A 12,164-nucleotide genomic window follows, 5' to 3' on the forward strand; every position below is an offset into this window, starting at 1 on the left:
AGACCCGAAATGACCCGACACTGTCTCGGGTATATGATTTGACGGTGAAGGGATGGCCAGCACATGGCGACTCACTGTTGCCAGCATTCTCATCCAGAAGAGAACAGCTGTCAGTATGCCAGGGGACCTTGATGTGTGGATCCCGAGTGGTAATTCCACCCAAGTTAAGGGAGAGAGTGTTCAATGAACTTCACGAAGGTCATCTGGGAGGGGTGAAAATGAAAAGCCTTGCTAGGGCTTATGTGTGGTGGCTGGGGATCGATCAGCAAATCGAGGACCTGACAAAGAGCTGCTCAGGATGCCAGAAGGTCCAAAATGCACCACCACATGCCCCTCTACACCCATGGGAGTGGCCCTCATCTCCATGGCAATGGGTGCATATTGATTTTGCTGATCCATTCATGGACTCAATGTTTTTAATAGCCGTGGATGCGCACTCGAAATGGCCTGAGGTGATCAAAATGTCCTCCACCACCACGGCGAAAACTATTGCAGTCCTACGGACCATTTTTGCCAGGAACGGCTTGCCAGAGCAGATTTGCTCTGATAACGGACCACAGTTTGTGTCCGAAGAGTTTCGAAGATTTATGAAAAGGAATGAGGTAAGGCATTACACATCCGCCCCGTATCATCCAGCCACAAATGGATTGGCTGAGAGGTTCGTACAAACCTTTAAAAAAGCAGTAAAGGCCATGTGCGATAACAACATTCCACTGCAGCATAAGGTGGACAATTTCCTGTTAGCCTACAGAAATGCAACACATGCAGTCACCAACCAGGCCCCGGCCATGATGTTCTTTAACCGAAGGTTGAGATCTCGTCTGGATTTGCTCAGACCAAATGTACGAAGAGATGTTGAGAGTAAGCAATTCCAGCACATCAATGAGAAGCCGACAAGGAGCTTCAATGTAGGGCAACCAGTCTTGGCCCGCGACTACCGAACAGAGAAATGGCAACCAGGAACAATATGCACACGGCAGGGGCCACTAATGTACACAGTGGATGTTGGGGAGAACATTGTGAGACGCCATGCTGACCAGATCCTAGAGTCACAGGAACGAGTCAACCCCATGTCTCGGCCATACGTACCTGGTGAGGAACCCGACGTACAGGTCGCATCTACCTCAGAAACAATAGCATTGGAAGCTGATGAATCAACTGACGACAGGGTGCTAGAATCGCCTCCGCACCAAGAGCGAGACACTCGGGAAAGGCGTTATCCAGAAAGAATCAGGAAGCCTCCCCAGAGACTGAATATATGAATAGACTATTTTCATATAACATTGTATATTAAAAATGTTAATTGTTAAATGAGTATTATGGTACTGTTAATCTAAAAGGGGAGGAATTGTAATGTATGTAATGTATATACCTTAAGGGAGAGAACTACTTTTTACAGCTCCTGTATACTGTAGTACCGGCAGTGACCACACCTGTATATAAACCTGGCGTAGTGATCTGTACAGTTAGTTCTAGAGTAACCCTCATTCAGTAAACACCTGTTGAATCGTTCCCTGTTGTCTGATTATTGAAGGACACAACATTAAGATACACGGACCTAACACTAGCTGCCCTGGGTTGGGAAGAATAAGGTTGCCCGTTTTTGGCCTGCTAGATCGCAGAGTGTTGCAGCTGTGGGAGGCCAGTTGGACCATCTATGCTGAGCCATCCAGAAGGAAGCTTAAGTTTTTTTTTTATTTATTCATTCACAGGATGTGGGCATCGCTGGCAAGGCCGGCATTTATTGCCCATCTCTAATTGCCCTCGAGAAGGTGGTGGTGAGCCGCCTTCTTGAACCGCTGCAGTCCATCGTAGAAGTTTTGTGTGGCGATGGTCGGGCAAGGACAATATCAGGCTCAGCGATGATGCCCTCCGTGCTTGAAGAGCCAACGCCGGCTGTCTAAGAGAGCTCACAGCTCGAGACTGAGCAACTGGATAAGATGCAGGAGGGTGGAACTATAAGAGGCAGCCCCTTCGGAAAAGGAGGGGCTGAAAGCGAAAGAGTTGAATATAAAAACAGTAACTTACCACATCATCCTCTCTGTACTGCATACTGGAGGTGTGGTGCCTCAGGACTAAGACGGTGAGGAGGAGATAGATTACCGCAAAAACAGTGTGAAGCCAGAGCAAGTTATTCCTGCATCACAAAACGGAATTCAGGCCACTGAAATCATTACATTTAACAGACACACATTACTTTAGTCATAAAATTGTGATTTAAATTTAGATTTGGTGGGGTGGTGGGGTGGGGGGGGGGGGGGGGGGGAGGGCATTCAGCACAGGACTATAATCCATCCACAGGGCAACGCGAGGCTTATCCACAACAGAACAGGCATCAGGCCTAGGGCCTATACATAGCATGACTGGCAACAGGCCTGGGACTTATACATAGCATGACTGGCAACAGGCCTGGGGCCTATACATATCCAGACAAGCAACAGGCCCGGGACTTATACATAGCATGACTGGCAACAGGCCTGGGGCCTACACATATACGAACAGGCCCGGGGCCTATACATAGCAGGACAGGCAACAGGCCCGGGGCCTATACATAGCAGGACAGGAAACAGGCCTGGGGCCTATACATAGCAGGACAGGCAACAGGCCTGGGGCCTATACATATCCAGACAAGCAACAGGCTCGGGGCTTATACATAGCATGACTGGCAACAGGCCTGGGGCCTACACATATACGAACAGGCCCGGGGCCTATACATAGCAGGACAGGCAACAGGCCCGGGGCCTATACATAGCAGGACAGGAAACAGGCCTGGGGCCTATACATAGCAGGACAGGCAACAGGCCTGGGGCCTATACATAGCAGGACAGGCAACAGGCTGATATACCTATCAATTCGTCCAATGAAAAGCGACGAGTTAGGAAAGTAACTATAGGTTTTTATTGACTAAATAACAGAGCCCACCCTCATGGGTGATCGGATCCAGCAAGGAGGAATACCAGCCAGTCGACTACCTTTATACCTGGGCAGGTAGGTGGAGCCATGGGCGGAGTCAGTGATGGTCAGCCCAGGTATAACAGTGTGACAAGAGGCGACCTCGTATAGTGATACAACAGTGAGAACAGTGAGAACAATATAACAGTGATAACTATAGTGTAACGATAGTGAACGATAAAAGTGGTTTACCACACAGGCCTGGGGCCTATACATAACAGGACAGGCAACAGGCCTGGGGCCTATACATAGCAGGACAGGCAACAGGCCTGGGGCCTATACATAGCAGGACAGGCAACAGGCCCGGGGCCTATACATAGCAGGACAGGCAACAGGCCCAGGGCTTATACATAGCCGGACAGGCAACAAGCCCAGGGCCTATACATAGCATGACTGGCAACAGGCCTGGGGCCTATACATATCCGGACAAGCAACAGGCCCGGGGGCTTATACATAGCATGACTGGCAACAGGCCTGGGGCCTACACATATCCGAACAGGCCCGGGGCCTATACATAGCAGGACAGGCAACAGGCCCGGGGGCTTATACATAGCATGACTGGCAACAGGCCTGGGGCCTATACCGAGTAGGACTGGCAATCAACGTTCCCTCTAAACTGTGCGACTCTCTGCCAGTCCCGCACAGCCCAAGACCGGCTTTTCCAATGTTTTGTGCATGCGCGAAACTGTGACTGGGCCGCGCACCAAAAAAAATGAGGGGGAGCACTGCAATGTCAGTCTATATGAGCTTTAGTTTTGTTGAGAAAAACAGATAAGTAGCTTGTAAATCACAAATAAAGAGCTTTATTTTTTTTATTTCTCCCCTTCTTTGTTGAAGGCACAGGCACTTCCCGCTGGGGTCACCAGATAGTGATCAGCAGCTGGAAACCACAACAATTTGGGTTGGGTCGCCTCGTGGTTACGGCCCTTGACTAGCAACCCAGAGGTCATGAGTTCAAATCCCACCATGGCATGTTGGGAAATTGAATTCAGTGAGTCTGGGCTAGCACCAGAAAATGACCACATAAAACACCCAACTGGGTCACTAGAGCCGCCCTGCTCTGGCTACATGTGACTCCAGTCCCTACAGTTGGCTTTTAATGCACTCAGGGTAATTACTGCCTTGCCAGTGTCGTCCACATCCCAGGAACAAATGTATAAAAAGAGGAAGTGTTGCACTGTCTTTCAGTGCAGTACGAAGCTTTACAGACACGGAAGGTTCTCGATTCAGTTCCTGGTCTGTGCTGAGTTAGCAGGGTAGAAGTGGGAAATCAGCCAAAGTTCCAGGGAGGGGTGGAAATAGATTTTCTCTGTTCCCATTGTAGCAAAATTATAAATAGGCTTGTTACACAAGATGAGAAAGGCCATCTTAGTTCATCCATCAAGAATGTTCCTCTCATTCAGCATCCAATTGGTACATAAATGACTCCAGAGTTTCTGCCTCCACTGTTCCACCCGGGAATCGGCTCCATGTCTTGAAGAGGCACTTCCTGATAGCAGGTTTAACTGGTTTGGACCAGTGATCACTTGCCCTACTCTGTAATTTTCCAAATTTACCCGTTCTTCTGCTGCCTAGGCCCCAAGCTGTAGAATTCCCTCCCTAAACCTCTCCGCCTCGCTACCTCTCCTCCTTTAAGACGCTCCTTAAAACCTACCTCTTTGACCAAGCTTTTGGTTACCTGCCCTAATTTCTCCTTATGTGGCTCGGTGTCAAATATTGTTTGATAACGCTCCTGTGAAGCACCTTGGGACTTTTTACTATGTTAAAGGCGCTATACAAATACAACTTGTTGTTGCTCACTATCTTCTCTTATGTATCTCAGTAAGATCACTCGCACTTATGATTTCCCAGGTGGAACACAGACTTGGTTGTGACGCTCCCTTCATGGTGGAATAGCCTTCCAACACTCAGTGCCTGGGCTCACAGATGAATAATGGCCACTTCTCCCAATGAAACCAACAGTTGCACGCCCAGCTAATATCACGCAAGGCAACACCATTATTATCCACATTCAGTCCCAACTCAACACTTACTGAATCTTTATGTTTCCTATTGTTGTTCTTCCAAAACTTTGAGGATCTTGGTCTATAGATTAAAAAAAAGACAAACTTATATTTTTATATTTTAAGCACTAGTCGGCATCAGCGATATACCACAAACGGCAGACAAATGAATGACCAGATCATTTGGATTTTGGTTGAGGAGAAATGTTAAAGAAAGAATTCCTATCGCACCTTTCACAACCTCAGGACGTCCCAAAGCCCTTTACAGCTAATGAAGTACTTTTTGAAGTGTGGTCACTGTTGTAATGTGGGAAACGTGGCAGCCAAATTATACACAGCAAGCTCCCACAGACAGCAATGTGATAATGACCGGATCATCTGTTTTTAAGTGATGTTGGTTGAGGGATAACTATTGGCCAGGACACTGGGGAGAATTCCCCTGCTCCACTCTGAAATATTGCCGTGGGATCTTCAACATCCACCCGAGAGAGCAGACGGAGCCTCGGTTTAACGTCTCACCCGAAAGATGGCACCTCCGACAGTGCAGCACTCCCTCAGCACTGCACTGGAGTGTCAGCCTAGATCAAGAGCTCAAGTCCCAGACCGGGGTGGGGGGGGGGGGGGAGGTTTGAAATCGCAACCTTCTGACTCAAGAGGCAAGAATTCTACGAGCTGTGCCAAGCTGGTATTTATACCCTTACAGCCGACAGCTGACTGTGAACATGTGACTGTGATCGTAAAAGGCAGCATAAGTGTCACATTGATGTAAAGGTCTCACCTGCGATAAACTTTGTCCTGCAAACTCCCCAGTGTTGTGACATGACTGGATGACCAGAGTTCTCAGGCCCCTCAAGGTCAAATGAAGAAGAGCCACCTCCCTGGGAGGTTCAGTGGGTATCACATGACTAGGCCCAGGCTTGTCTTAAGCTCACTGGCCTGGACAACAACACTCAAGAAGCTCGACACCATCCAGGACAAAGCAGCCCATTTGATTGGCACCCCATCCACCACCTTAAACATTCACTCCCTCCACTATTGGCGTACCATGGCTGCAGTGTGCGCCATCTACAAGATGCACTGCAGCAACTCGCCAAGGCTTCTTCGGCAGCACCTCCCAAACCCGCGAACTCTTCCACCTAGAAGGACAAGGGCAGCAGGTGCATGGGAACACCACCTCCAAGCTATACATCATCCTGACTTTATTTATTTTATTTTTTATTTGCTTATGGAATGTGGGCGTCGCTGGCAAGGCCAGCATTTATTGCCCATCCCTAGTTGCCCTTGAGAAGGTGGTGGTGAGCCGCCTTCTTGAACCACTGCAGTCCGTGTGGTGAAGGTACTCCCACAGTATTTGGAAATATATCGCCGTTCCTTCATCGTCACTGGGTCAAAATCCTGGAACTCCCTCCCTAACAGCACTTCACCACACGGACTGCAGCGGTTCAAGAAGGCCCCTCACCACCACCTTTTCAAGGGCAATTAGGGATGGGCAATAAATGCTGGCCTTGCCAGCGACGCCCACATCCCAGGAGCGAATAAAAAAAACGGTTTATGTCAAAGAAACTGACAGCACTTTATTTGGTTCCTTCCGGCCAATGTCTCCCGCTGGATAATTAACGATATTAATTCTGTTCCAGAGGAAAGGCATTCTCAAAGCTTCAGGTGAATGCACCGCGCAGTGGGGTGTTGAACCGTACGGTCCCGGGTTCGATCCCTGGTCACTGCTGAATTAACTGGTCTCGGCTGGGTTGACAGTGAGGAGAACTTGGGGCATTGCAATTGGCCTCAACAGCCATGGGTCAGGGAACGTTGCGGGTGGGGGGGGGAATATTCAAAAACAGCCTGGGCTCCTGTTCCTGATCACTATGCACGTCGACTCCCGCTAGACAGCGCACGTGCCTGGGTGTCAGCCAAGGCTGTGAGGCCCTCCACAGTCCAAGAGGCAACCAGGATCCACAGTCTACTCTCCCGCGTGAAGAACGGACACTGGGAGGGATGGGGGAAGGGAGGGAACCTGAAGGCAACTGGCACCTGTAGAGCGGGACCCCAGCAAGAGTCTTTGAGATAGAGTTCCATAGAACCTACAGCACAAATCAGGCCATTTGGCCCAACAGGTCCATGCTGGTGTTTATGCTCCACACAAGCCTCCTCCCACCCCTCTTCATCTAACTCCGTCAACATATCCTCGATTCCTTTCTCCCTCTTGTGCTTCTCTAGCTTCCCCTTAAATGCGTCTATACTATTCGCTTCAACTATTCCCTGTGGTCGGGGTAAAAACATTTCTCCTGAATTCCCTATTGGATTTATTAGTGACTATCTTATATTTATGGCCCCTAGTTCTGGTCTCCCCCACAAGTGGAAATATCTTCTCTACGTCGACCCTATCAAACCCCTTCATAAATTTGAAGGCCTCTGTCAGGTCACCCCCCACCCCCAGCCTTCTCTTTTTCTAGAGAAAAGAGCCCCAGCCCGTTCAGTTCATAAAAGGAAGGGGCAGGGGAAGAGAATTTGAAGATTAATCTCTACGTACCCAGCAAGCTTCCAGACATGTTGACGGGTAAAATGATGCCCACAGACATGATGCTTATTGCGGCCAGGAGGAGGATGATGTGGCGTTGGAAAGACATATAGTGGATGGCATCATCTCCGCACTGTTCCTGCATCTCACTGTCCCTGCAGTGAACACATAAAAGAATCTGTGAGAACACAGTCTGGGAAAGGGAAGAATGACTGGTTTCCATAGCCCCTAATGTCGCTCAGAAAAACCTCAGTCATTGAGTTACTTGCGGTGTCAGCCTTGGCTCAGTGGTAGCACACTCAGCCCCGGTTGTTGCTGGTGGGGCGGGAGCCTGAAGTTTCTCCCCTCTGGAAAGCCCTCCAGCCCAATGATCCAGCGTGCACCTTCTGCTCTTCCAGCTCCAGCCTCCTTTGCACCCCCCGCCTCACCCCACCTCACCCTCCTCCCCATCACCATCTGTAGCCCCGCACCCTGGAATGTTCTACTCCTCCTCTTTTTCTACCCCTCTCCCCTCCTTCAAATGCCTCCTCAAAACTAACCCCTCCAACCATGACTCTGGTCAGAGCTTCCACCACCACTCAGTGGCCAGTTACTTGATTTATTATTCATTCTCAGGATGTGGGCATTGCTGGCAAAGCCAGCATTTATTGCCTATCCCTAGTTTCTCCTGAGAAGATAGTGGCTTGCTAGGCTACTACAGAGAGCAGTTAAGAGTCAACCACGTTGGTGTGGGTCTGGAGTCACATATACACCAGACCGGGTAAGGACGGCAGATTTCTTTCCCTGAAGGATGTTAGCGAACCAGTTGGGATTATAACAACAATCTGACAGCTTCATGGTCACTTTTACTGATACCAGTCTTTTATTAAAACCGCATTAAAATTCTGAAACTGCCGTGGTGAGATTTGAGCTCGTGGTCGACTGAATTACTCGTCTAGTAACGTAACCACTACACTAACATAACCAGACCCACTTTCACCTCTGTGAAGCCCTTTGGGATGTTCTATGGCCTTTAATAAGTGTCATGTTCCACCATGTCACAACCCATTTCTGCTGCTCAGGTGGCTTCACTCAAACTGGACAGGCGTCCTGAAGAGAAACACACTATGGGTGGCAACTGCTGGGCCAGCGGGAGAAGGGGACTTACATTGGGTCCCATAATCCCTTCTGCTAGCCCATTACATCTTCAGTGGCGACGGCAGTTCACCCTCCCTCTCCCCACTGACGGATCTCCATTTCTCCCACCTTTGAATATTACACTCTTCAGATCCCCAACCCTATATTGTCCAGACTTTAGAAGAATGAGAGGTGATCTCATTGAAACATAGAAGCTTCTGAAGGGGATTGACAGGGTAGATGCAGGGAGGATGTTTCCCCTGACTGGGGAGTCTAGAACTAGGGGGTAAAGTCTCAGGATAAGGGGTCGGCCATTTAAAACAGAGAGGAGGAGAAATTTCTTCACTCAGAACATAAGAGCATAAGAAACAGGAGCAGGAGTCGGCCAATCGGCCCCTCGAGCCTGCTCCGCCATTCAATAAGATCATGGCTGATCCAATCTTGGCCTCAACACCACTTTCCTGCTCTCTCCCCATACCCCTTGACTCCCTTGTAGTTCAAATGTCTGTCAATCTCCGCCTTGAATATATTCAAGGACTCTGCCTCCACAGCGCTCTGGGGTAGAGAATTCCAAAGATTCACGACCCTCAGAGAAGAAATTCCTCCTCATCTCCGTCTTAAATGGGTGACCCCTTATTCTGAAACTATGCTCCCCAGTTCTAGATACCCCCACTAGGGGAAACATCCTCCCTGCATCTACCCTGTCAATCCCCCTCAGAATCTTATATGTTTCAATAAGATCACCTCTCATTCTTCTAAACTCCAATGAGTATAGGCCCAACCTGCTCAACCTTTCGTCATATGACAACCCCTTCATCTCTGGAATCAACCTCGTGAACCTTCTCTGAACAGCCTCCAATGCAAGTATATCCCTCCTTAAATATGGAGACCAAAACTGTACGCAGTACTCCAGGTGTGGTCTCACCAACGCCCTGTACAGTTCTAACAGGACTTCCCTACTTTTATACTCCATTCCCTTTGCAATAAAGGCCAACACTCCATTAGCCTTCCTAATTACTTGCTGTGCCCGCATGCCAACTTTTTGTGTTTCACGTACTAGGACCCCCAGATCCCTCTGTACCGCAGCATTTTGTAGTCTCCCTCCATTTAAATAATAATTTGCTTTTTCATTCTTCCTTCCAAAGTGGATAACCTCGTACTTTCCCACATTATATTCCATCTGCCAAATTCTTGCCCACTCACTTAACCTACCTATATCCCTTTGCAGACTCTCTATGTCCTCCTCACAACTTGCTAACCCACCTATCTTTGTATCGTCTGCAAATTTGGTTACATTACACTCTGTCCCTTCATCCAAGTCATTAATATAGATTGTAAATAGTTGAGGCCCCAGCACCGATCCCTGTGGCACCCCACTAGTTACAGTTTGCCAACCGGAAAATGACCCATTTATCCCGACTCTCTGTTTTCAGTTAGTTAGCCAATCCTCTATCCATGCTAATAGATTACCCTCAACCCTGTGAGCTCTTATCTTGTGCAGTAACCTTTTATGTGGCACCTTATCGAATGCCTTCTGGAAATCCAAATACACTACATCTACTGGTTACTCTTTATCTACCCTGCTCGTTACATCCTCAAAAAACTCCAGCAAATTTGTCAAACACGATTTCCCTTTCATAAAACCATGTTGACTCTGTTTGATTGTCTTATGATTTTCTAAATGTCCTGCTATTACCTCCTTAATCATGGATTCCAGCATTTTCCCAATGACAGATGTTAGGCTAACTGGCCTATAGTTTCCTGCTTTCTGCCTCCCTCCTTTCTTGAATAGGGGTGTTACATTTGCAGTTTTCCAATCCACTGGGACCTCTCCAGAATCCAGGGAATTTTGGTAGATTACAACCAACACATCCACTATCTCTGCAGCCACTTCTTTTAAGACCCTAGGATGCAGGCCATCAGGTCCAGGTGACTTGTCGGCCTTTAGTCCCATTACCATTCCCTAGTACTTTTTCTCTAGTGATAGAGATTGTTTTAAGTTCCTCCCTCCCTATAGCCCCTTGATTATCTATTATTATTGGGATTTTTTTTTAGTGTCTTCTACCGTGAAGACCAATCCAAAATAATTGCTTAGAGTCTCTGCCATTTCTCTATTACCCATTATTAATTTCCCAGTCTCATCCTCTAAGGGACCAACATTTACTTTAGCTACTCTCTTCCTTTTTATATACCTGTAGAAGCTCTTACTGTCTGTTTTTATATTATTTGCTAGTTTACTCTCATCTCTATCTTCTCCCTCTTTATAATTTTTTTAGTTATCCTTTGCTGGTTTCTAAAAATTTCCCAATCCTCTGGCCTGCCACTAATCTTTGCAACATTGTATGCATTTTCTTTCAATTTGATAACATCCTTAACTTCCTTAGTTAGCCACGGATGGGTTGTGAATCTTTGGAATTCTCTGCCCCAAAGGGCTGTGAATGTTGAGTCGTTGAGTATATTCAAGGCTGAGATCGATAGATTTTTGGACTCTAAGGGAATCAAGGGATATGGGGATAGTGCAGGGAAGTGGAGTTGAGGTCGAAGATCAGCCATGATCTTATTGAATGGTGGAGCAGGCTCGAGGGGCCAAATGGCCGACTCCTGCTTCTAATTCTTATGTTCTTATGTTCTTAACCCCTTCATCAATAGCCAGACTTCTCAACAGCTGATGCACTTACCACACTCTGGTTTAGCTCGACTTACTCCACCAGCCACACCCCCCCCACAACTCTGCCCCCCCTCACCCATCTCCTGAGGTGGGGCTTCTCAGCTGGCTTTGGTTTTCTAATCACGCAACCACCCCCAGGCACCTCACCCAAGTGGTCATCCCTTGACAGCGCATGTCCATGCATGTGTGTGTTGACATGCTATTCGACCACAGAGGGCATCACCTCACAACACCCCCCTCCCTCAACCGTAATACAGTCGTCACATCCAATGCATGAGCAGGAAAATAAAGAGATGGGCCTCACTCTAGAGCTGACAGGAAGGTACAATACTCACTTCATAGTAAAGATGTTCATCAACCACGAGCAAAAGCCCTACAAATGAAAACAGAATCAGTCAGCATTCATCACAACTGGATTCAGTCAGCTGCGGCCCACAGAGGGTGCGAGGGTAGACAAAGCAGAGCAACAGGCCCCGCCTGGTGCTCAGACAGTAAATGTACCCCCCCCCCGTAATGAAATCTGTTTGTCTTGATCCTGTATTCGTTTTGCACTCATGTATATTACCCTCCCCCACTGTGTATAGTTTCACTTCCTCTTTCCCGACTAACCTGGGAGGTTCCAGGTCTTGGCTCTGCCCCTGACTTCTCTTACATAAAGATCCCAGGATCTGTATGACTCATTCCTGTGAACCAGTCGGCATGTTGAGATGTTAGCTCTGATCTTAGTGATTAAAAGCCAACTTGTTTAAGTCTATAGCTTCTAGTTTTGTGGTTATTGAAGGCCCATCAATTTTAATCACTAAAGAATATTAGGATGGATCGACTCCTAAAACCAGAGCATCTGGACTTGGATCCACATTCTGCTGAAGCATCAAATCAATTTGGACACTGGCTCAAATGCTTCGAA

General features: G+C 47.9%; 1 protein-coding gene across 1 annotated transcript in view; it reads right to left on the minus strand.

The window, feature by feature from the left end:
- LOC147113105 (mechanosensitive cation channel TMEM63B-like) overlaps window positions 1-12,164 on the minus strand; it is a 67,040-nt gene that overhangs the window by 41,779 nt on the left and 13,097 nt on the right. The window contains 4 exon segments of the mRNA XM_085997978.1: window positions 2,029-2,137; window positions 4,986-5,037; window positions 7,486-7,628; window positions 11,593-11,630. Coding sequence (XP_085854104.1) covers window positions 2,029-2,137; window positions 4,986-5,037; window positions 7,486-7,628; window positions 11,593-11,630 — 342 coding nt within the window.

The sequence above is a fragment of the Somniosus microcephalus genome, chromosome 9 (genome assembly GCF_052327205.1).
Source record: "Somniosus microcephalus isolate GS21.2 chromosome 9, FLI_Smic_1.0, whole genome shotgun sequence".
Lineage (NCBI taxonomy): Eukaryota > Metazoa > Chordata > Chondrichthyes > Squaliformes > Somniosidae > Somniosus > Somniosus microcephalus.